The following is a 26362-nucleotide window of genomic DNA, read 5'->3' as shown; positions in this document are numbered from 1 at the left end:
TGCATTTTAAAGTACATACCTCCAAGTGATACCAAAGGTTGGTCTAGGAGAAGGATATGGCCATATATCCAAGGCAGGTTTTGCATTGTAATTAAAATAAGGGACTTCTCGGATTCCTCCTTTTCTGGCCAATTTTTTTAGGTCATCATTGGGCAAAACGAATATACTCTTCTTGCTGCTCTTGGTGATAAACTTTCTGTACGATGGCAGGGCTGTACCTGAGCGAGTCTTCTTGGGTCTTGAAAACTTCATGAGTTTCACTTTGTCTCTTGTGGAATATTCTTTGCTCACCGTCATAGATGTTACCAGAGTGCCTCCTGCGGTGGTCAGTGAGTCTGTCACTGTCGTGGTGACCACAGTTTTGCTCTGCTCCTTCACAGAGATGATGTCCACACTGCTGCCTGTGGCGGGCGTGGAAAGCTTTGTCACTGTTGTAGTGGTGGTTGTGACAGTGGACTTGGCACAATTTTCTGTGGAAGAGACCACAGTCTGCTTATCGCCTTTCGCTACTTTAATTACGGTTTTTGATTCTGTGGCTACTGTGGACGTCATGGTGGTGACTTCTGTGATGACTGTTTTTCTTTTAGACTCTCCATTGATATTTTCATCTTTGTTGGTGGGCAGGCCATTCTCATCAATAAAATCATTACTGAGGTTAGATTCCTCTCCAGAAGTAATAGGGGACGAAGCAACTTTCTTAACTTCGGAGGTTTCAATTTCCATATCTTCTACCTGATTGGTTGAACTGTTTTCTGGACAAGATGGCAGAGGCGTCATAGCTCGGGCACCCTCAGACTCTCTGGTCGACGGCAGGGTCTCTAGGCTATCTTGGTAGTCGCCTTCAGGATCCGAAGACCTCAGTAAACCTGATTTTGTTTCCAACTTGTTTTTCTCATTAAAATCTTCCATGATGACATCACCATTCATGAATGGCTTTACAGCAGATTCTTTAACAGTCAAAGACTTAATATCATTTTCAGGAATTATTTTATTTATATTATTAACCTTTGGTTCAATATCACCACTTCCTACTTTACTCTCAGAGATGTCTTTCAAGCATTCACCTTTCAAATATACTTTAGGTTTATTATCTTTTCCATTTATTTGAAAGGTACTTGCTTTCTGTCCCTTCTTTTCAGACTCTCGGTTTTCATTATTCTTTTTGTCAGCAACACTTTTCAGATTGATTTGATCGATACATTTATTAAGTGGTCTCTCCTCTAATTTCTGATCTTGATTTGGTTTTTTACCATTTGCTTCATTTACCTTACCCTGCAGCCTGTCGTCACAGTTTCCAGTGGTCTTATCAGAAACAAACTCATGTTTCAATGGTTCTAAGCCTTCACTACCTTGTTCTTGAGTTATTAACTGTTCAGAAATACTTTCACTGCTATTCTGAACAACCATATCTTCTTCACTGCTGTCCTGAATAGACATTGTATCAGAACTATTTTCCAAAGTGCTATTATATTCAGAGTCACATCCCAGTTTTCCTTCAAAATCTATTGCTTTTGATAGAGATGGGATATCTCTATCATCAGTACTTTTAGGTACAGATGGAAGTGAAGGGCTCTGGGAAGGAGACACAATGGTGTCATCATCTTCTATGAGTGGCTTTTTGTTCTTATAGATCAAAGTACCAATTTCACCTGCACTGGCTAGCTTAGCGTCATCAATGAGAAAATCACTTCCTTTTGTTTTAATCTTATTGGGTTCCTTGCCTTTACTGGCCGGGTCAGCGAGACTCTCATCTACGTCATTTCGAACAGAGTTTTGTTTCTGACAATTTGTCTCTGCGCTCTGAATGGAGACGTCGTCTAACATGTCATCTTTTGAATAAAGTTTGTTTGTTGTAAGATCAGGATCACTGACTCCAAGAATTGAAGAATCACTTTGTGAACACCCTCGAATCAAATCTGTGGATTTATCATTACTTGCATTAGAGCTCTGTTCTTGTGTAAGCAAGTCACTCTGACACCCTTCTTTTACTTTTGTTATTACTGGTGATTCAGACAGACTTTTCAAAGAACCTGCAGAAGGCTTTCCTATGCCCTTAATTCCACCCTCCAACTTCATTTTTTCGTGGCGTTGTTTCTCTTCCAGTGTAAACTGTTTAATTCTCCTTTCAAGAAGTCCATCTAATTTGGATGATTTGATTTTCTTTTTATAACTAGTCCTTAGATGAAAACCCTCACTGACATTGACCACATCTACTTGAGAACTTTCCTGACAATTTATATGTGACTCTGTTTTCACATCATCATCTATTTCCATCGGTTCTTCCTTAAAGGATTTATCATTGTCAGAATCTAAAACTTCTTTTGCATCTGTGAAACAAAGATATTTATATAAATGTAACTTTTAGTCTGAAATGTGGAATTCAATATATTTTTACTTTAAAAAATACCAGTTTCTCTTATTTTTACTCAAAAACCTTAATTATAAATATCTATATATTTAAAAGTTCCTGATATGATTAAATAGGTCAATGGACAGGGATAAACTTTATAAAAGGTTAAAAAACACATACATTCCAAATATTTAAGTATTCTGATTCCTAGTATCTAAAAACGATGGAATGCCACAATGAAAAATAACTTAGTCCCCGATAGCTACTGCACATACAAGTACCTTCACGAAAGATTCTGTATAGAGTATTTCATGGTTATTTTATGGTTATAAAACATATTAAGGCTCATGCATTATCTAACTTATTTAGTTTTTAAAAAAACAACTTTTCACAAAAGACAATGTAAGTTCCTCAAAAGGCTGAACATGGAGTTATCTCTGGATCTAGCAATACCCCGCTATGTATTTACAAGAGAAATGAAAACACATGTCCACATAAGAACCCGTACACAAATGTTCATATTACCATCATTCTTCACAGTTGAAAAGAAACAACCCTACTGACCATCAACTGATGAATGGATAAACAAAATATGACGCACAACAGAAATAGTTTTCCCATACAACAGAAAATTCGTTGTAAATAAAAAGAAATGAAGCGCTGATACATGCTGCAACATGGAGGAACTCTGAAAACATGTAAAGTGAAAGAAGCCAGACACAAAGGACCACACACTACCTGATTCCATTTATACGGAATGTCCGAAACAGGCAAATCCAGAGAGACAGACAGTAGATGGGGATTTAGGGAGGACAGGGAACTGGCTGCTAGTGGGTATGAGGTTTCTTCTTGGGGTGATGAGAATGTTCTACAATTGAGTATGGTGACAGCTGAGCAACTCTGCGGATATAGTAAAAACCACTGAACTGTACACCTGAAGCGGGTGAATCATATGGCGTGTGAATCATGCTCCAATAAGGCTGTGATCAAACCGAGACAAAGCAGTACCTCTCCTGCAGTGTGAACTAGAGCCAGTGCTTTCTTATCACCCCCAGGCTGCCCTCCACACTTGACTCTCCTTACCTTGGTCCTTCTTCTCAGTAACCTTTGAAATGTCCATTTCGCTTTGGTCTGTTCCTTTTGCAGCATCTGAATCTTTTACCTCGCCCTTCTCGGAATCAGACTCTGTTTTTATTTTTTTTGGACTTCGTGGACTTTTTCTTCTATCTGATTCATCCATATTTTCATCCATATTACTTTTAGCTAAAAAGAACCAAGTATATAGTAATTAGAAGTATGTCAAATATTAGCAATTTACTTCAATACACCTAGTTTAGTGGAAACTATCAAGTATATTCCAGTAATTTATACTTTTTTATTCAAAAAACCCAAAACACAAAAGTTGAAGATACATGCTTTCTTACAGTCTCAGCTGACCTAAAGCGTAGAAGTAATGATGACGTTTTAGATGTATTCAGAAGCTTTCACATATGAGACTATTTTGACCTGTTCACTGACTATAGAAAGTCTGCATCAGTGGTTTCTAACATATTCTGTGTTACAAAACCATATTAGAACTGGATAAATGCTATGATCCCCTATCCAGAAAGAAAGTACATACACAGATTTTGTAATAAATTTCAATGGATTCTTGGATAGAACTGAAGTTTACCTATGGACTCCAGGTTAAGAATACGTAAGTCTGTATCACAGAAAAGAGAAATAACCAAATTCAATGTGTAGCCTTGTTTGGACCTGATTTACTACTGGTTTCTTTCCCGCTACCAACTGGGAGGAAAAGACTTTCAAAAGATGCTCCAAGACCAACGTGATACTTGCTAGTTAAAAGGCCAGCATTTGGACAACAGAAAACCCTATGCTAAAGAAAGAGGATACGAAATAAGTTCGCAAAAGCCCAAATATTTTGCATATTGATAATCTGGATTTTATCACACAGGTCAAACAATTAAACAAAAGCTCTTTAATCCTAAGTACTACATAGGTAACTGGAACAACAAAATGGTAATAAAAATTATAACAATCTTTTGGAATTTATTATAATGGACATTTAGCTTAACATCCATTATAATTCACTTAATGTAAGTGAATATTGAATATTTCTATTTAGCAAATAGAAACAGTTATTGAACATATACTATATGCAAGACACTCCTAGTCCCTAAAAAATAAATTCTAGTGAGCTCTATAAAATACATTTTTTTTTCTGTTAAAAGGTAATTCAATGACAACTTTCCCACATTAACAGTTTCAAAAATCTACCAGTTCAGGTTTCACGAGAACCACTCACAAGGAAGCCAAGTCAGTTAGCTGGGTGTGTACATAGTACTTATTTTGGCACTACAGCAGAGACTTCACAGGAAAGACCATATCACACCGTAAATTAGCAAATTATACTGCAGAGTAAAAAGAATTGCTTTTGAAAATCGCTTAGATAACAAAGGAGAGACGACATGGTAGAGTGCAAAAAGGGCAACAGAAGCACTACCTGTGTGAGCTTCAGTATGTCACTTAATATCTTCGTGAAATAATTTGTTCATGTAACATATGAGTTTCAAAATATTTACATCGTCTTCTAAAAGGGCAGTTCACCCCTAGAGTTCTGTGATTCTAAGTACTAAAGTCATTAGCCAGTAGCATACACTGAGCTAATATCTCCTTTATGTGATAATGTTATGGAAGCCTCTACCACTTTCTTTCTGATTTTGTTATATGTTACAATGTGGAGGTCACCAGACATGTGATTCCTCAAGAAGTCATGCAGTACTGAATTTAAGATTTTAGAAAAACTGTTAGGTAGCTGAGGTCTTCTTTCTTTTAACAAGTTCTATTTTATCTTTTTAAGCTAAAATCCTAGATATCAAAATCCCATTGAATAAAGGTAATTTAAAAAATTTTAGAGTTTATAATTATTAAACTACATTAGTAATTTTGCACATTCTAGTAAGAATTTCAGAAAAACACTTTTATCCAACATATAGTCAATATACTACAAATTTATAAGAATACAAATCAGAAACAATTACACAGGAAAAATAGCTTCAATTACTTACATTCTTCTAATGATTTCCTGTAATTCACATTAGTATTGCCTGGCAATTTAGGAACAAACCTATAAACATGAGTTTTACTAATCCAGCTCCAACCACCATATCCTGTTACTCTGTATTCCTCTCCTTTTTGTTTCCAAACCTGGTGTAAATGAAAACATGCTGATTAAACAAGAACGAGAACGGTTTATAAAGCACATGTAGTTTTACACATTTTACCAAATAAAATCAAAAGTCAGGTAAATTAATTTACCAGTCAATTTTATTTTCATCAGGAATCAAAGATTTATGAAAAAAATTAATATTCCTTTCTAACATGAAGAATGGAAAACAATTTTACATTTATAACAATTTCTACAAATTGGTCTAGTGACTCACCTACATTCTATTAAAATAAACCTATGCTTATAAAATTGCCAGAAAGATTTACTTCATTCCAACTACGTTAATTAAAAGTGTGTCAAAAGTAAAATGTAATTACTAAGTGTTCAAAGTTGCAGAATCAGTCTCAGAAATGGCTAACACAATTTAAAAGATCATAGTAAAATTACCTGATGTTTAACTGGAAATGTATATTTTACCCATGTAGCTTGTTGCATTGTTTCTTCCTCTTCTTGTTTTTTCTCTTTTTTTTTGACTTTCTCCTTTTCTTCTCTTTCAATTGATGTCATTCTATGTAACCTACAAATATATGGATAGAAAGACAAAATTACATTTAACTTTAAAAAATATACAAAAGAGATAAAAATATAGTACTGAAAACTAGGAAGACAAAAACAAAGAATGGTGAGCTATAATCCCACAACCCAGAAAACCCAGACTCACAAAAATAAGTAGATGTACAATTCTGTAATAGGAAAAAATCAAATAGTACAAAAAGGCAAAAATAAAACATGCTATTCTTCCCAAATGCCTCTCCATAAGAAATACACTCAGTTATGACTTATTTCATGAATACACCATTATAATTACACAAGAAGGATATTATATTACAAATACAATTACACAGTTTTTAATCAATGAAAAATTGCACTAGATCTTTCCATACCAGAAGATACATACCTTCTTTCCTTCCCCCCAAAAAACCCACAAATCCCCAAACTTTTATCAACCAATATTTCTATTTATATCTAGCACTTGGGATTTTAAAGTCTTCACAGGGTCCACTAACACAGAACTCAGGCTTCCTACAACTGCAGAGAAAGGGGCCCACAGGGCTCCTGCTTTTGGGTGACGGGAAGGGTTGGGCAGGAAGGACCATGCCGATTAGGCCTTAATCATTAGGCACAGGGCTAGACCACACTCTTTTCTCAGCCAGGAAAACAGATATCACTGCACCTACCAATAAGGAGAGGGGCAGGCCTGTGGTTAGGTTCTACTTGAAGGTGATTACACTAGATTTTTGTGAATGGAAATATTTTCCATAAACAAGAACATTAACCAAAATCTACGAAGAAAGGAGCTCCTGTCTCTAACAGCCCTAGCACTAGAAGAGATGCTTTTATCATACCCCACCCATACGTAGCTAATTTCAAATGCACAGCTATATAAAGAGATCTTTTGTTAACTTGGGGGAGGGGAAGGTGCCAGAAACATGTAAGAGGGGATTTAATTTTTTCTCTCCATCCCTCTGACAAAAACTTCCTATTTATCTCCACTTTGAATAAAGTTTTGTGTCCCTGTGACTACAGGACCCTAGAATCTAGCATCCCCTAGGCCGAGCACTCAGGCCTGTTAACTGCACACAACTAGTATAGCAAAGATTCTTCCTTCTCTCACAACTGATGGGAGGAAAGGGAGTGGATTCTCACTGGGGATTAACTTCATCTCAAATACCAGAGATGTGCAACCACTCCTGGAACCAGGGAGTGGGGCAAGCTCTGCAGGCACGGCATGGTCGATACCCTGCCAGCCTCGGCTGCCCAGGGTAAAGAAGGAGTGACTGAGCCAGGAGCAAATAGTACTTCTTGACAGGGTTTTTGTGGGCTCAGCTTTACACACCTAGGAAAGGCCAGGTCTGGCACAGCAACTGAGCCATCTTTGCGGATGGTGGCCAGGAATGGAGCACGGTGTAGGGAGAATACCAGTGCAGTGACATTCTGGGAACACACGGCTAAGCTGGGCACTCAGCTTGTGCTCTTGGTGTTCAGATGGGGAACAGGTCCATCTTCACCACCAAAGACAAAGACGTCACTTTGCTGAGGGTGCCAGGCCAGTGAGATAGTATTGTAGCTAATCTGTGATGTCCGCTCTCCCAGAATAGATTCTACTGTTCTCACTACCTTCAACAAAATCCTTATGGGAAAAGGCAGCGACAAAGGTGAGCTCTGACGGGGTTCAATCCCATTTGGTTGGGCAGAAATTGTGGCTACTGCTGGCAGCCTGGTGGCCCCAGGAAAAAACCCCTGTGAGGCTGGTACTACGAGCCTCCAGATGCTGCTCTGCACTGGCAGGCGCACCAGGGGCAGGGGCTCCCTCCACACGTCCTCGGTTCACAGAGAGCAGGGCCAGAAGTGTGGACTGAGCCTCAGCTCTGCTCCCCACCTCCATAGGCTTTTGTTGTGTTTGTCTTCCTACTACAAACAAAGCGACAGGAAACAATGTTTTATGTGTTTCTCAGCAAACTTGAGAAGTATCCCCTTATGTTTCCCACTGGTCGGATGGCTGAGTCCAAAGAGTATTTTACTTAAAATGCTGACAGATGCTGCCCAATTGCTCTTTAGAATGGTACGCGTCACACCGCCATCAACTATAAAGCCACCCTGCCTTCCCATACCTTCACTCAAGTTGGTACCAGGCTTCTAAATTATTAGCCCAGTTGAGAGATAAGAAATACTATCCCATTGTTTTTATTTTACATTTCTTTAATTATGAGACAAATAACCACTTTTTTATGTCTACTGGCCTTTCATATTTATTTTTCTGCCAAATGCCTGTTCAAATCCTGTGTCTTGTCTGTAATGGACTTTTCATTTACAAAAGGTCTTTTTCATTTATAAAAGGAAAGTTTCCATTTGTGGTGCAAATATTTTTCCTCAGTGTGTCATCTGTCTTTTGAATTTGATTATAATGTTATTTTTCCACTCAGAATTTTAAATACATATATCCAACTTTTTTCATCTATGGCATCTGGGTTTTATATCTGTTTGAAAAGAAAGTATCACAACAAAAACATAAATTAATCCATGTTCTCTTATTTAAGTTTTTTGTTATTGTTTTTAAGAATATATTGTTGTTTTTAATCCTCATTTGTGTGAATGTTTTTGCTGAGGCAGGAACCCGGGTGATATTTTCCCCAAACACACCCTCTTTCCTTCTCTGACAGGCAAAGCTATCACAGTGGATTCTCACATGTGTTTAGGTCTATTTCTGGATTCTCTGTTTGATTCCACTGTTCTACATCTTCTATAGTACAAATGATTTTGATTACTGTAGCTTCAAAATACATTCTACATATCTATTCCCCTTTTTTGTAACATCTACTTCCCTTTTTTTCCACATTAATTTTCCTAGAGGAAATATTAGTATAATTTTGGTCAAGTCTCCATCTGCCTCCAGGAGGAAAACTCCTATTCACAATGCAAATGAATATTAAATTTGATAGATAAAATTAATATAATACACTGCATGGCATCTTTAGAAAATGCAACATACATATGTAAGCATATGATGTATCGCTTCATTTACTCAAAGTATCCTTCATATCTTTTTATTTCCTTTGGCTGCATTGCACAGCATGTGGATCCTAGTTCCCCAACCAGGGACTGAACCCTCAGTGGAGGTGCGAAATGTTTCTAGATTTTTTGATGATGGCTATTCTGACCGGTGTGAGGTGATACCTCATTGCAGCTTTGACTTGCATTTCTCTAATGATTAGTGATGTTGAGCATCTTTTCACGTGTTTGTTAGCCATCTGCATGTCTTCTTTGGAGAAATGTCTATTTAGGTCTTTATGGAACAGTTTAAATGGAATTATCTGTTTCCTAAAATTTGAAGAGCTTCTTTATGAAATCATCTGGTCCTACCCATCTCCTTACTGATAGGTGCAGTAATGTCCTCAAACTGAACCAGAAGTCCTTGTCTTGCCTAAGAGCATGGCCTCTGCCCTACTGTCCAATGACTGAGCTCAGTGGGACTCCTCCTCCCTAACCCTTCTCCCACCCAAAAAGAGGAGTCCAGCAGGGCACTTTCTCTTTGGATTGTAGGAAGCCTGACTGCTATGTTAGTGGAATCTATGAAGGTTTGAAATCCCCAGTATCAGTGAGAGAGATTCAGAAGTACTGTTTGTTATGTCCCCTTTTTCATTCTTGATACTGGTTATTTGTTCTTTGTCCTTTTTTTTCCCCCTTCCCTAATAATCTCATCAGAGGTTTGTAAATGTAATAGTATCTAAGGTACATTTGTTTTCTATTTCATCAAATATTTGACATATTTCCCATCTCTGGTCTGACTTCCTGAGATGCATGCCTAATTAATTAATCTGCAGCTTTTCTTGTTTAGTGTAAGCATTGAAGGCTACCCATCTCCTCTAGGTACTCCTTAGCTGCTTCCCACAAATTTCAATTTATGTCGCATATTCTCATGATTCATGTTTTCTAGTTTGCATTATGATTTTTTTTTTACCATTTGCTATTTATTTAGAAGTATATTTCTTAAGTTTCAAGGATATAGCCCTTGCACTTCTTTACATTTTTACCACAAATGTCTATATCCCTAAACAATATAACACTATATTTGCATACATGCTTTTAACCTTTACATAAATAGAATCACACTACATATATTTTTAGACAAAGAACTGTTTCACTCTGTTTGTTGTACATTTCTGAGAGTCAATCTCATTGACTTATGTTGCTTTATTTTGCTTTTTTACTGCTGTATAGTAGTCTATTAGAGAACCATGCCACAATTTAAATATGCCTGATTACGGGCATTTAGGTATTGTTACCAATTTTCACCATTATAAAATATTATAATGAACATCTTTCTACATGTCTCCTCATGTACAGATACAAGATTTCCCTATGGTTTTTAGTTAGGAACAGAATTGCACTCTCAACTTTATTTTACCAAATTGTTCTCTAAAGCAGTTGCAGCATTTAGCTCTTTTATCAACAGTGTATCAGAATTCTCTTCCTAGTATATCACACATTTGACAATACCCTTTAAATTTATGACAATCCAGTGGATGTGAAATAATAATCCCTATGTTTTTTGTTTCTTAATATTTTGATTATATTTAGGATCTGTTATTACAAAAACAATAGGAGTTTTTACATGGTAAGATCTCAAACCGGCAGAATCACCTCTACAAGCCCACACTCATCCTGGAGTATATTCTCAGACTTTTTTTTTTTTTTCCTGGCCACACCCCACAGCATGTGGGATTTTCCCTGACCAGGGATCGAACCCATGCCCCCTGCAGTGGAAGCGTGGAATCTTAACCACTGGACCACCAGGGAAGTCCCCAGCCCCTAGTTTTAATGCAATTTTTCCCTACCTTACTAGGGAGGTTAAACATCTTTTCATGTTTCTTGGCTATCTGTGTCTCCTTTTCTCTGAACTATGTTTGTACCTCTGGCCTTTTTTTTCTACTAAATAGTTTGATTTTTTTTTTCTTAACGAACTGTAGAAGCTCTTGAATATACTGTGTATACCAACCCTTTTCTGATTATAGTATAATAAAACAATAAAAACACCTCCAGCCAGTCTAGGATCCAGTCTTTTAGGATGACACATTATTGCAAAACTCAAACAACAGAAAACAATCCATTGTTCACTGCTATATACATGTGATGAAACTACATAGTAAAAGGAAGGGTGTAACAAAACACAAATGTAGAAATGACGGTTATCTCTCAGGAAAGGCAAGGTAATATGAACGGAAAGTAAATGCAATAATAATGATGTTCTTATTTTTAAATTGGGTGGTGAATTCACAGGTGTTCATTTATTATCCATTATAGCTTATATATTACACACAATCTTATGTACATATCACATACTAAAGGTGAAGAAGGAAAGACACTTGTAGTATGTGCAGACACGCAGACACACACATGCACACTCACTCAAATCTGAGAGATGATACTTACAAATGGAAGAAATAAAGCCTGTTTTAGCTGTGTTTGGGAAGATACTGAACAAAGCAAGAAGGAAACAAAATAATCAGAGAGAAAAGGAAGGAAGAATGGAAGGAAGAAAGGGAGGAGGGAGGAAGAAGGAATGAGTACAAGGAAAGAGGGGTGAAAAAGGGAGGGAAAAGGGAAGGAAATGGAGAAGGAGAGAGGGAGGGAGGAAGACGAGAACTTTCTTTGCTCAGCGTCATAAGGATAATCTCTTTTTTTCTCGGAGTTTTAAAGTTTTGCTTTTCACATTTAGAATTTACTCTACCTGGAACTGACTAATTATGCAGAATATAAAGAATGAAGTCAAACTCACCACTGTACGGATGCTAACTTCGTCATCATCTTCTATTGAGCAGTTCATCCCTCCTAATGCTACTTCCATCACATACTGTGTTTCCATATATGGGTTGATCTCTTTCTGGACTGTTCACCCACAGTATTATAGCTACAAGTAAGTTTTTTTGTTTGTTTGTTTGTTTTTTAATGGCGCACGGGCTTAGTTGCTCCGTGGCATGTGGAATCTTCCCAGACCAGGGCTTGAACCCGTGTCCCCTGCATTGGCAGGCAGATTCATTACCACTGTGCCACCTAGGAAGTCCACCAAGTAAGTTTTGTTACATGGGAAGGCAAGTCTTCCACCTCGTCCTTCAAATTTACCTTTTCTATTGTTGGCCCTTTCCATAAACACTTTTTAATCATCTTGTAAAACTCTACAGAAAGCCCAGTTATAATTATCAGTATTTAAACTTAATCTATATATTAATAAGGTGAGAAAAACTGACACTGTCAAGACACTCAGTCTTCCTATACGTGAACAGGAGATATATTTTCATTTTTTTAGGTGTTCTTTAATGTTTTTCAACCAAGACTTTATAACTTTTTCAAAAAAGATTCTGCTTTCAAACCTTTACTACTGAACATTACAATAAACAAACATTCTATGAATAAAATATCTGATTGAATTTCTAGATAATTCCTTAGGTTCAAGTCTTAGACGTTTGTCACCTAAAAGTATGTGACCATCCTATTGCCAAAAGTGGAAGTCCTATTATTAATTTCTAATTTTCATGAATTAGAATTAGTCTCTATTTTTTTTTAAATTCAGAGGATGCTATCTATCTCACACCATCATAATAAAAAAAAAGTTCTTTCGTATATATTACCAGATGTGTCAGACTAATACAATTCATGATGCAATTTTAGAACTTTAGTGACAGGTTTAAAACACTAGTCATGGGAATTCCCTGGCGGTCCAGTGGTTAGGGCTCCGTGCTCTCACTGCTGAGGGCCCAGGTTCAATCCCTGGTCTGGGAACTAAGATCCCACATACCATGCAGTGCTCCAAAATAAATAAATAAATAAGATAAGATAAAAGACTAATCATAATGACAAACCAGGAGGGGAAAAAACCCTAACTAAAAAAAAAAAAAAAAAAGAATTGCAAATTCATCAGAATGTTTAATATTTAGAAACAAATTATAAAAGCTTTGACTAAGTCATTTTAAGTTATATTTGAGTACTGGAGTTTTCTTTAGCAACATTTAGCTTAGCTTTAGTTCTCAAAGTATTGGTCTCTGCCACCAGAGAGCCCAACACAAGTTTCAGGATGAGAACTGAATAGGAGACTGTTGAGACAGAACAGTTTGGGGCAAGTCTGGAGGTAAATGCAAGAAGGAAAAACAAATACAGGACTCACAACTGCCTCTGACTCTCCCCTTGCTCTCCTTGCCCTGAGAAAAGAGAGCAGTGAGAAGAATACAGGCATGCCACCCATTTAGCTCTCCTCTCCTGGGCTGCACCATTCATAGCACCTTAACTTAACCCTGTTTTTGTTTTGTTTTGTTTTAATCCTAGGAAGAATTAAGTCCATTCCATTTGTGGAAGCTACTATCAGCAGCAGCAATTACATTCAAAATAAGAAAGAGAAAGGAGAAAGGAAAAAAAATATCCATAGGTTTATGGGGGGAAAACACTACAGAAAGCTGAGAGCAACCCTTAGCAGATGAAAATATTTAGCAGGCATATTTACTTTTCTTTAAAATTTTCCATTATAAGACAAAACACAGGTATAGAAAGCAACACAAAATATATTTATATTTTAAAAACATACAGCCATTATACCTTTGGAGTAGGCCCTGTAGAGGGCCAGGGAAGGTAGAAGGATTCTTACTTTTCACGCTGAATAATAATGTACATTTTTTACCATAAGCTTCTATTAGATTTGTAATAACATTTTAAAAATTAAAAGTAAATCATTAGCGCTAAAAAGTAGATTCAAGTCACAAAATTTATCTTTTTTGTTAACCATCTGCTAAAGTCACACAACTCTGGGTCTACTTAGGAGCTAAGTGCTCTTTGGCCAGATACTTGACTCTAAATAAATCATCTGTCTAGCACATTTCAGAATAAATATTCAAAATACACGAGCATTCTTTCTATTCAATAAAAAAGCTTCCTACTTTAGAAAATATTTAAAATTTTCATATACCTGATCTCTTCTGATCTTCATTATAATCTTATAAATTAGAACTAATGTTTATTCAGGTTTGCATCTTATAGCGGAGTAAAATGAAGTCGAGAAGAGTTAAGTCTTTATTATGGCCTTTTCAATACATTAACTTTCATTATTAATAGATTAATATTCCAAAAGGGAATCTAACACACCATTCACAATGCTCAGAATTCACTTACCTGGTATGTCCTAAAGATTCCCGCCATATTGGTAGCATCACAACTGGTTTAACTGCACACTCCAAAATAGCTAAAGCCAACGCAAATTCTCTGGGTTTGCTGCACATCTGAACAGCCTTGATCCAATTTGCCCTAAATTTCAGAAGGGAAAAAAAGAAAGAAAAAACAAAATTTCATCTTGTTGATCTTAAACTAAAAGCACAAGAGTTGTAATTTATGAAGACTTCACCTTAGAGGGCATATGTTTCTAGGCTAGACAGGTATAAAATATACTGTTTTGGGAAATTTTCTCCTCACAGCATCATAGATTTTAAACACTGGAGAAATCTCAGAGGTCAGTTAGTACTCCTTAAACCTTCTATGATGTCTTGGAACTCTGTCTGGACTCCACTTGGTTCCAGGAATAAAGACTCTACTTTCCAGAAATCTTCCCAATGTTAGTGTTGGTTCAGTAACTTTAGAAGTACATTCATATTTTTAACACCCTCAGTGTTCTGCTGACTAAACTGACTTCATTCAATTCATTAAGGATGGCAGTTTAAAGTGTACAACTGCAATAATCATTTTGTAAATATTTACTATAGTTGCAGCAATAAATAAACCTTAGTTTCCTTTACCTGTGTGAAGCCCAATTGGGATGAAGAAAGGAGGAAGGGATACTGTTTTCCAGCTGGGTGATAGTCAGCCTCAGAGTAGATATGGTAAGAACTCTGGACCCATGGACAGAACCATTCCATTTGAACTCTCCAGCTGGAGTCAGACAGAATTTATGTGCAAGATGCCTTCTCTTATCATGGTCTTCTCTGTGCTGGTGCTTATTCAAAGCAAATGAATTGGTGGAGTACTGATTGTGGTAGACGCGATACTTTCCCTCTTGACCCAACTTAAAATAATTGTTGATATTTCCCTTCATGACCACTTCCTTTTTGGTGCTCAACCGTGAAATTTCTCCTTGAGAGTTAACTACCAGTACCTGACCAAGAAAATAAAAAGACTCCATTATTCATGTCAAATATGTAAATCTCATCAATTGCCTTTCAATAATTTGTAGCTTATCATTCAAAATAAGATATGACTGCACTTTTTAAGTTTAAAGATTTTTTTGATGTGGACCATTTTTTAAAGTCTTTTATTGAATTTGTTACAACATTGCTTCTGCTTTTTTATGTTTTGGTTTTGTGGCCACAAGGCATGTGGGATCTTAGCTCCCCGACCAGGGATCGAACCTGTACCCCTTGCATTGGAAAGTAAAGTCTTAACCACTGGACCGCCAGGGAAGTTCCTGAACTTTTGAAGTCTAAAAGCTGAGTTAAAAGCTAAAACTAATTGTTTATAATTAAACAACCAAGATATGCCTGCAAAAAGAAAGAAAGCTAAGCTCTATTAAAGTGCCTGTTATATGTCAAACATAATTAAGTACTTTCATGCATCTCAAATACACACATGAAACTAAATGTGTGATATATAAATCATTCACTGATCATTAACTCAAGCTTACCATATACAGGGTTAGGGACAAAAAAGGGCATGAAGGCATTCCATGTACTATTCCCCCCAAAATTTATTACTAAAAATACCTTTTCCTCTGCTCCTTTTATCATTTCAGCTTTAGATAAGAGCCCATGGATATGTTAAAACAGTGTTTCAAATAGTTGATTCCAATCCGTTAGTGGACTATGAAATCAATAGTGGGCCTTATTCAGCTTAAAAAATATATAATACAATAGACTACAAAAGAAAATACTAGAGTGCCTCCCACACAGTAAAGTAAAATACTATTTCAGGGAACTTTTGAATGTATGTACTGGGTTGCTATGAAAAATGTCTTACTGAGGGTCAGAGTGAAAAAGAAGTCTGAAAGCTGCTGCCTTAAAGCCATTTCTATTAGGTTAAAAACACTGTGTATTGCTGCATATCTACCCTGCAAATAATTCTCAAATCTGAGACACAGCTGAGGCCCTTGTTCTATCACCATGGCTATCTGGGGGACAGAAATACTGAATCCTAGCTTCAATCTTTTTGTTCATAGTTAGAGTTGAGATGCTGTGCTGTTCTATACACTGTACTCTGTTATCAAGGGAAGAGTCTCATCCTTTAGCTGCAGGTTCACCTAAAATGACTACAGCCAGAACTAAGCATTAAATCTTTAATAAAGCCTACAAATAGCCTACCTGTTCCCACATGTGAAAAAGAAGCCTCTATCTTTTTAGAATTATATACAATAAAACTAACCATATAGTAAAAAAGTATACTACCCATTTACAGCATTTCTACACATGGATTAAAATTTGGGTGTTCAACTATACTTATCATAATAGAAACCTAACACTTAATCTTGTTACGCACTACACTCTCGGAAGTGAGGAAAATACAGTTCAAACGTACATCTACAAACTTTCTGCCTCTATTTTAAAAATTATTTACATTCCAGAGATATCTGTTTTAAACAGAAAGGACACACCTCTTTCCCCTCCTTAAATAATTTATTTGCTTCATGGGCTGCGGCTGCCACCTGTTGGCTCTTCAGCTGACTCAGTTTGCTGTCTGGATTCCGTAATCTGGTGATAATCCGAGTTGAACCAGATGCTCCTTTTCCACCTCCAGGAGACTCACTTATTTCCCCATTAGATTTCTCTGATTTGAAATCACCTGTTATCAAATGAAAAGCCAAAAGTAATTGCTAACAGTAAGTAAATTGTATATAATAATAACACCTTACTTATCTCCTATCTGGCAGACAACTAAGATCCAGAAAATAGACAGAAAAAGTCCTTGAATAGCCAAAGCAAATGCATTCATTCTTAAAGTTTTACTCCAAAGAAAGTATGTCAGAACTTTACTGTGAGTCATTTATTATTTTACAGAAAATTCAAACATGCCAGGTTATTTGTTTTAAAGCTCAGCTACCAGAAAAGAGGAAGGGCTGCTACAGATTTACAAGTAACAAATCTAACTAAAATCAAGTAACAAACCTAACTCAAATGCACACTAATAAAACGTTGCCTTATATATTCAATACAGATTTCTGTATTAAAAGTAAAGGATACAATTAAATTAAAAAAGATTTCCACTGAAATTCTGTTTAAATACCTAATAATTTCTTATAAACATATATGCCAAGTGAATCTTTTCCTAAAGAATCTAGATAATTATCTGTGTATGGAGATAATTGTACACGTGAAAATCAACCACATTAATTTTTTAAATACAATAAAGGCCTCTCACATTTTCATAATATCTTGATTTTCTAAAGTGACAGATTTAACTGCCAAGGAGCAATTTCTGCTTTCCCACGAATCTCACTTCAGCTGAAAATTTCTATACATTCTAAAACAATTGTTTCACTATCCAATTTCCATTGGCCAGATAGCTGAACAAGATCTCATTTTTCTTTTTTAAATTGAAAGCTTTTAAAAACTAAGATAGCGTGGCACTGGCAAGTGAAAAACCAAGCAGAAAATATGGCACTGACTAAATAAATCAAGATGGGGTAGGGGTATTGGGTATTTTGCCATCTCGGGCTGGGTAGCTAGTAACCTTTGATGTGTGGTCACAAAGCAGTTGGTTAGACTATGCACAATTTTCTCTTGGGTCTCAGACCATGACTGTATCCGTGCTAGAGTTTTGTGCCACCAGGTTGAACTACAGTGGCAACTTTTTTTTTTTTTGGCCGTGTTGCACAGCTTATGGGATTGTAGTTCCCCGACCAGGGACTGAACCCAGGCCCTTGGTAGTGAGAGCTCAGAGTCTTAACCACTGGACCGCCAGGGAATTCCCAACAGTGGCTACTTCTTGGGACCATCTTTGAAGTCCTACAATAAAGATCTTTTCAGACATCATTTAGTAAAGGCCAGACTTCCTAAAAGCAGAAAGGGTATAGCACAGCACTTTTTAAAATGAAGCCCCTCAATTTAGAGCCAACAATCCAATAGGTGAGAGTCAATCCTTTGCCACTTGTTAAGTTTAGTACAAATAAGGGAAAGGAGGCAGAAAATTCATCCCTAGGGGGTAAGACTTGAAGGAGCAGAGAAAGGGAACAAGGCTAAGAGTGGAGGTCATTACCTAATACACCCTGCCCAAAGGCTGCATTCCTCCTGCTTTAAAAGGCGTGAATCACTGTGATGCAGCCTGAAGGCAGAGTACAGAGCTGCTTGACCCTAGCCTCCCTAACTCATCATTTAATGACATCAGGAGGCAGGAGCCCAGACAGATGTTGCTCACTTGAGGGCTGGGGTAGACAAACTGGGCAAGTAGAGGGGGGTTTACCTTCAGGGATCCTGAGCCAAGATTCTGGGCATTGGGTACTAGCTGGGTATCCAGGCAACCTATAAGGGGGTGTTACTGTCAGAAAAAACTCCAAACTTGTCAAACTGGGATGTATAATTATTCAAACTTATACCAATTTCCAGCAGGCCACCGCTGACAGAAGCCAGCTGGATCTAGGCTGCTAAAGCAGAATGACCTCCAGAAGGCGATCTTCCCATGTGCTTCTCACTTCTTGTCCATACCCATTCTCCCAGAAAACCTCCCAGAAAAGGGCAGCCAGGTTTATCAAAGAATACCGTCCACCATCAGGATAATGAGTGTTACAGGCAGTTAAATCCATAATTTGGCTCATGGATTGTGAGATCAAGATAAGCCACATCCAGACATCATCAAAATAATACACACAATACACAGAAATCCTAGATACAGTTAAAATCACTAGATGTAATTTTGGGAGAGAAGTTTTTGAAAAAACTTTCAGTTGTGGGTGAGATCTTTGCATTACGCTAGGCAGAGGCATTTTTGAATTTGAATACACACGTCTGTATTGAGCTAGGGTGGAACTGTGGACATTTACTGTTCCCTATCTTCACAGCTTCTCTCTTTCTCTGGAAAACCACTCCTACCCCACTCCGATCATATACTTTTGCTGGAGCCATCAATCATAATACCTTGCCTGCCCTGGCCACAGGGGTGGGAACAATATGTCCAAGATAGGCCACTCAAATTCCTTCCTCAAGGACTTTTGATATGGAGCAGGAGTAGGGGCCTTGCCTTTGGGTCACAGACCTTGGAAAGATATGAATACAAACCGCTGATGCCATCTTCCCTGCCACTTGGGAAAAGCCTGTCTGTATTAGGAGAGAATGAGGTTAGCACACAAACATATGCAGATCCAAAAGGTGAGACAGAAACAGGAAAACGGAAAGAGTTTTGGTACCTGGAGGTCCAATTATGCCTGATGATGGCTTGGACTTCCCAATTATATGAGCTAATTAAATTCCCTTTTCTCTTAAGCTAGTTTAAGCTGGTTTGGTCACTTGCAATTGTCTTAATTGTTCTAATTAAGAAAGATCTTCATCTCATATCATACACTAAATTATACACCAGAAGGATTAAAAACAAAGTTATAGAAGTATTATGTGAAATTACTGTAAAACATATGTTATGTTCTTGGGATAGGGATGGTCTTCCTTAGTAAGACACAAAATCCAGAGAAATCCTAAAGAAAAAGACTGATAAATTTAACTGCATAAAAAATGTAAAAATTTCTGTACAAAACAACAGAGAGTTAAAAACAAGCAATGACTATATAAATATATAGGTAAAAGAAAAAATTAATACCCACAATACATAAAGCATTCCTAAAACTCATTAGGGAAAAAGACCAAAACTCAGTAGGAAAAAATGAGCAAAAAATATGAATAAGCAATTCACAGAAAGTTTAGCAAACACATGAGAAGAAACTCAACCACATTAGTAAGCAGGGATATGCAAATTTTAAAATACTTTTCACCACTGGCAAAAATGTAAGAGGTAGATGTCAATTTTAGGTGAGACTATGAAGAAATACATCTAATGTAAATTATTAGTATAAATTCCTTTTAATGTACAATTAAGCAGTAGCCATCACTATTTTTTCAATGTACCTACCACATGATCCAGCAATTCCACTTACTGCATCTATACTGCCAAAAATACTTACATAAGTAACAAAGATATATATTTGAGGATGTTAAAAACCATCACTAGCTGTAATAATGGAAAAACTGTCAGCCTAAATGTCTAACAGAGAAATAGCAAATGAATTATGGTTCATCTACACCATGGAGTACCATGCAGCAGTTTGAAAAAGAATAAATTCAATTCATTACATGAAAAGAACCCCTACATGTATTACTGAGTGAAAAAAGCAAGATGCAGAACAACACATGCAGAATGATCCCGTCTATATTAAAAAAAAAAAAAAAAAACTTTTTGTAAACATACATACATTAATCTAACTACACGGAGAAAGATATAAAATGTTACACACCAAATAATGTGGTGACCTTTGGGGAGGGAGTGTGAAAAAGATGTATTTTTTCCTTTGTGCTTTTTTTTAAAACAAAAACAGTGCAAGTGCTGCTTGTTTTTTAAAAAAAAAAAGGGAAAAGAAAAAAAAAAGGAAAAGAAAATCCAAATCTTCCCACCCCCATTAAACTTTTGTTTAAAAAATGAAGGGAAAAGAAAAAAAAAAAGCTCCTTTCAATGTATGAAGTGTATTCTTACCTATCTCTTCTTGAACAGAGACAGGTGTGTGAGATTCTCTTTCTCCATTTTCAGGATCATCAGCTGCCTTAGCAGATTCACTCTGGGAAGAATTTAGTTCACTGCTGCTGTTACTGTTTTCCAGATTAGGCTGGATGGAGGTAGTGGTAGCACTAGTGTTACTGCTGTCACATGTCTTGTTAGGTTCTTCTAGAAAAATAGAATATCTGATTTTTAAATCGGAAATCACATCAAAAACAACTAATTGTCAGAAAAGACATTTAATTGTTTTAGGGTTGCATTACAAAGCTAGATTTTAAAAAGAAGAGCTGTTCCTATATGAATAATGCAACGTATTAAAAGAAATTTGTAAACAACACCCTATGAATTGTTTTCTAGGTCTCCCAGGATTAACTCAGGCTCTTATCACCTTAGTGTACAGTACAAAGCAGACAATTTTTCAGAATAATAAAGTGATATAACAATTTCACAAAACTCATGATATGCCAGATACTGAAGAAGTGATTTTGTTGAAAAAAAAACCCTCAAAATCTGAAATTTATATTCTTACTTGTTAAAAAGTATTCAAACAGTATTCAAAACAGAAATAAACAGGATTATTTATTGCTAAGGTTTTCTGCCTGAATTCTATACCCCCAAATTTAACTAGAAGGTAATGCCTAAGTGACTGTTAATTTTAAGAACAATATAATAGTACCATTAAAAGTATAGTTCCTAAAAGTACATCAAAATGAACACTACCATGAACTCAAAGCCTAGATCTTTCCTTGGCACTTCAAAAATCTAGAGCTTCCCTGTGCATTTCATTTTGTCACTATTAAGATACCTTTTAAATCAATTCCCTAAATTAAAAGTGGTTGATACTATACCATAAAGGCTATTTGTAATGCATCATGAACTCCTAAATTTTTTTTTGAGAAAGAAACCCAACAATCTGATGGGGAAAATATATTAACAGTGACAGAAGGAATGAAAATGGTGGGAATTTCCTGGAGGTCCAGTGGTTCAGACTTTGCACTCTCAGTGCCAAGGGCCCAGGTTTGATCCCTGGTCGGGGAACTAAAATCCCACAAGCTGTGCGGTGCAGCTACAAGGAAGGAAAAGGAAAAGGAAAAGGAAAGGAGAGGAGAGGAGAGGAAAGGAAAGGAAAGAGGGAGGGAGGGAGGAAGGAAGGAAGGAAAGGAAAGAAAAGAAAAAAATCAAAATGGCCTTTAAACATGGAAATATGCTCATTTAATTCAAACTAAGAGAAACGAAAAGTAAAATCGTACAGAGAAACTACCACCCAGCTACCAGACTGGCCAAAAAATCCGAGTCTCACAATACACTCAGGTAGAGAGGCAGTGGGTTAAGAGGTATGCCACACATTACTGTAAGACTATAAAATGGTGCAAAGTGGATAAAACAGAATTGACGATATCTAGAAAAATTAAAGATGCATTTACTCTTAATCTAGCTATCCCCTGTCCATAAATCTATCCCTAAAACCACTGGCAAAAATACTAAATTACTTATTGATATTTACAGAGCATTATTGATATTCACTGTGGCACTATTTAAAATGGCAAAAGACCAGAAAAACAAAACGCCCTTCAACATGGCACTGGTTGAATAAAAGATGGTACATATAATAAAATATCATGTACTATAACAAGGACTGAGGAAATCATTATATACACATATGAAATGATCTCAAGATCATATGTAAAAAGATGCACTGGGCCTATACCCAGAGAAAACTGTAATTCAAAAAGACACATGCACCCCAATGTTCACTGCAGCACTATTTACAATAGCCAGGTCATGGTAGCAACCTAAATGTCCATCAGCAGATGAATGGATAAAGAAGATATGGTACAGTTTGAAAAAAAAAAAAAGAAGATATGGTACATATATACAATGGAATATTACACAGCCATAAAAAGGAACGAAACTGGGATATTTGTAGAGACATGGACTGACCTAGAGACTGTCATACAGAGTGAAGTCAGAAAAAGAAAAACAAATATTGTCTGTATATTAATGCATATATATAGAAACTAGAAAAATGGTACAGATCAACTGGTCTGCAAGGCAGAAACAGAGCCACAGATGCAGAGAACAAACATATGGACACCAAGGGGGGAAAGCAGAGGAGGGGGAGGGGGTGTTGAGGTGGAATGAACTGGGAGATTGGGATTGCCATAAATACATCACTAAGAAGGAAAAAAAATTAAATTGTACATTTTAAATATATGCAGTTAATTGTATGTCAATTATATCCCAATAAAAGTTTTTTTTTAAAAAGATGCAGAACAGTACTAGCGTATGCTAACTTCACATAAGAAAGGGAGAAAAATATGAATTTATGGACATATTTTGCTTTTATATACAAAAAAAATCACTAGAAGAATAACCAAAAATTAATAAAAATGGCTACCTGTAAGGGAAAGGAAGGAAATGGTTACCTAGAGAGGGAGGGATGAAAGTGAAAATTCTCTGGATACAGTCACACGGTTTGACTTTGGAATCATGTAAATGTTTCACATTTTTAAAAAGTTAAAGTTAAAAATGCAACCCCTAAAAACTGAAATCTGAATTTGAAATGTCAACACGAATTGGTTTTTCTCTAAAATACGTATTTCCTAACACTACCCACCAAAAAATCCTAGAGGCCGTGAGAGCTCAAGAGCAGTAAATATTCTTGGGCCCAGATGATGGTCTCTAAATATCATTCCCCACAAGAAGGAACCAGGGCTTCTTGCAGGAATTACTGATTCCAGGTCTGGGGTAAGATATGTATAAGATAAGCTGCATACAAATTACTCTACCAGAAAACAAAGATGCTATCTAAGGCTACTGGGGTCACATGCAGCAAAAGGACTCAAAAGCCAACATGCAGGGGCTCCCTTCATGTCAGTGTCAGCAAAATAACTGATAACTACAACTGACTGAAACAAACTGCATACATAAAGAACCACAAGTTCAAACAAGACACTTAAAATGAGAAAGTCATGCCCCTCCCCGCAAAGTCTGTAACTCAAAAATAACCACCGTAGGTAACTGGACACCGTAGGTAACTGACTCAAAATCAGATTTTAAGAGAAACAACTAACCATTTATTTCTGCTCTAATTATATTTCAAGGTATTCAAATAGACTTAATTAATGACGGAAAATTCTTTACAGAAGAATTCCAGTTAAAAGAATATTGAAAAAATGATAGAATTAGAAATCATATACTATAACTTCCAAACAGACAGCTGATTTTGAACTCACTGACCAATCTCAGAATTCGTAAAGGTAAAACATACAGACATCATGAGCCTTTTGATGCACTAGGATGTGAAATACCCAGAACACAGCTTATGAAGTATTCTTGCCAAAAACAGTCGCAAATGAATTTAATCAAGCCTTTAGAACAAACTAAACAACATTAAGAAGAAGGAAAGAAAATCCTGGATGTGGGATATTCCAGAAGAGGATACACTAGGATTCTTAAAAAAGTCAGGAAAGGGGAGAATGCTCTAGATTAAGACACTCAGTAGATATAAAACCAAATGTCATGTCATGTGGGGAACTTATTTGGAGTTATTTAAAACGCAACAAATGTTTTTTAAAAATTTTCTTTTTAAGTGAGGAAATTTAAATTGACTGGATAGTAAATGATAGTAAGGAATTGTCAATTTTATTACAATGATAATGGCAGTGTAATTATGAAAGAAAATGTCCATATTCTTTAGACATGTATGCAGGACTGATATAATGTCTGAGATTTGCTTTAAAATACTGCAGTAGGAAACAACCCAAATTCACATCAACAGGAAAGCGGATAAACTGTGGTATAGTTACACAGAGGAGTATCATAATGCAGTTAATATGAAAGAATTTCAGCAACATACAACATTATATTAATAACATAAAGTGAAAAGATTAAGTTCCCCAAAGTTATACTTAACACAACACAATAAGATATACTTAACACAACACCCTTGTTAACAAAGTTTGAAACAACCAAAACAGAAATACATGGTTTTTAGCAAATCATGTACATCAACTCAATGAAGCAACAGTTATGTGGGTTATACAACACTTTGACCTCCAGTAGGTAATAGTCTTAAGGCTACTGGATTTCTGTTATAAAAAGGAAAGAAAATATTAGTGAACACAGGATTCAGGGTAACAATCACTTCAGGTAGGGGAGAAGGACGCAGGGGATGAGACTGGGGAGATGGCTTGATGCAGGTTAGTTCCAAAGCAGGACTTAGACTTCTGTTTCGGGTGATAGGTTTCTGGTTTATTTCATTAATAAAGATAATTTCACACCTGAATGGATAAATTAAGGCAGACTATGCAATGACCAATGATGAGGGCAATTAACTAAGGACTATGATTTATCTAATAGCGTACACCTGGGGTCAAATGGGGAGTTTTAAAAAATTTGTCTTCCCCCCCAAAAAGGAATTAAAAAAAAAAAAAGGCATGAGTAAAACTAGTATGACAAACTATTGACGATTTTTTCACTTAAGTGTTAAAATATGGAGGAGGGGGTCACTGTACTATTCTCTTAACTTTCGTGCATGTACATAATAAGAAAATTTTATATGAAAGACAGAAATGGCAAACTTAAAATCTGACAGCTGTAAACCAGTAATATAATCAACTAGCTCATGCTGGAAAATGCATACATTTGGAAGAAAAGAAGCCTCATGTGAATAGCATCAAGTTCCTCACTAAGCATTCCTTTCACAGCTGTAGATCTAGTTTTGAAATGTGCAGTATTCTTAATTTATAATTGTCTAAAACTCATCTTCTCAAATAATGAAACAGTATATAAAGATATCCCACCGTTTACGAGCTCAGAATTCAGAATGCATTTTCTCACAGAAGTATAATAAGAAAAAGTGATTGGGTTCTAGGTCAGCCCACAAAAAACTCTTTCAGCATATAATACACCCCAAGTATGGTTTTAACTAAGACAGTAACTCTGTGATAGGACTTAAGAGATTCCATCTAATCACATCTTAAAATACTTTATAGAAAGTGCTCTCTGCTATTAGGAAGATGATGGTACTTCATAAAAGTACATGTGAAGTTAATAAGATGCTAGAAAGACACATGCCCATCTCCCCACTTATAAGTTGAAAAACTGAAAATCTGGTACAAAAAGTTTCTAATCTAAAATCCAGAACAAAAGTATAATTCTGAAATTGAGCTATTTGTTAACTACAAAAAAGTTATACTGAATAATAAACAGTACACTTGCTATAAGGAGTCATTTTTGGCAACATAACTGTTTCCATGAACTGAAGTGAAATGTCTGGAACATAGATGCAGGGGGGTAAATCTGAGGAATAGATATTCAGAGATTAACTTTTTTTTAAAGTGATGTCTACAAACCTTTCCCAAAATATGGCCCAACTTTTAGGTTTAAACTTCAATCTCAGCCACATAAAATCTTTCTGATCACTGATCATACCCAACTTGAAATCATGAAATTTGCCCATTTTTCTTATGTTCTTACTCCTTTATATTTTTAGACTACAGATTTGTAATTTTTCCTTTGCATAATGTCACCTATCATAAAAAAATGATAGTGCTCTCTGACAA

At 36.2% G+C, this 26362-nt stretch overlaps 1 protein-coding gene across 11 annotated transcripts in view; it reads right to left on the bottom strand.

Annotated features, from left to right (window-relative positions):
• BPTF (bromodomain PHD finger transcription factor) overlaps nt 1–26362 on the bottom strand; it is a 136673-nt gene that overhangs the window by 48308 nt on the left and 62003 nt on the right. For 7 of the 11 annotated variants that reach the window (XM_057713988.1, XM_057713991.1, XM_057713994.1 and 4 more), the window contains 8 exons: nt 20775–20963; nt 16699–16886; nt 14855–15210; nt 14238–14369; nt 5970–6099; nt 5422–5560; nt 3434–3613; nt 20–2327 (listed from right to left, as the gene is read on the bottom strand). In XM_057713988.1, coding sequence (XP_057569971.1) covers nt 20–2327; nt 3434–3613; nt 5422–5560; nt 5970–6099; nt 14238–14369; nt 14855–15210; nt 16699–16886; nt 20775–20963 — 3622 coding nt within the window. The remainder of the gene's footprint in view (nt 1–19; nt 2328–3433; nt 3614–5421; nt 5561–5969; nt 6100–14237; nt 14370–14854; nt 15211–16698; nt 16887–20774; nt 20964–26362) is intronic. The other 4 variants (XM_057713996.1, XM_057713992.1, XM_057713998.1 and 1 more) reach the window with 2 other exon arrangements.

Source organism: Hippopotamus amphibius, chromosome 17 (genome assembly GCF_030028045.1).
Source record: "Hippopotamus amphibius kiboko isolate mHipAmp2 chromosome 17, mHipAmp2.hap2, whole genome shotgun sequence".
NCBI lineage: Eukaryota > Metazoa > Chordata > Mammalia > Artiodactyla > Hippopotamidae > Hippopotamus > Hippopotamus amphibius.
The sequence above is the reverse complement of the archived record's forward strand: the minus strand, read 5'-3'. Positions and strand labels throughout refer to the sequence as shown.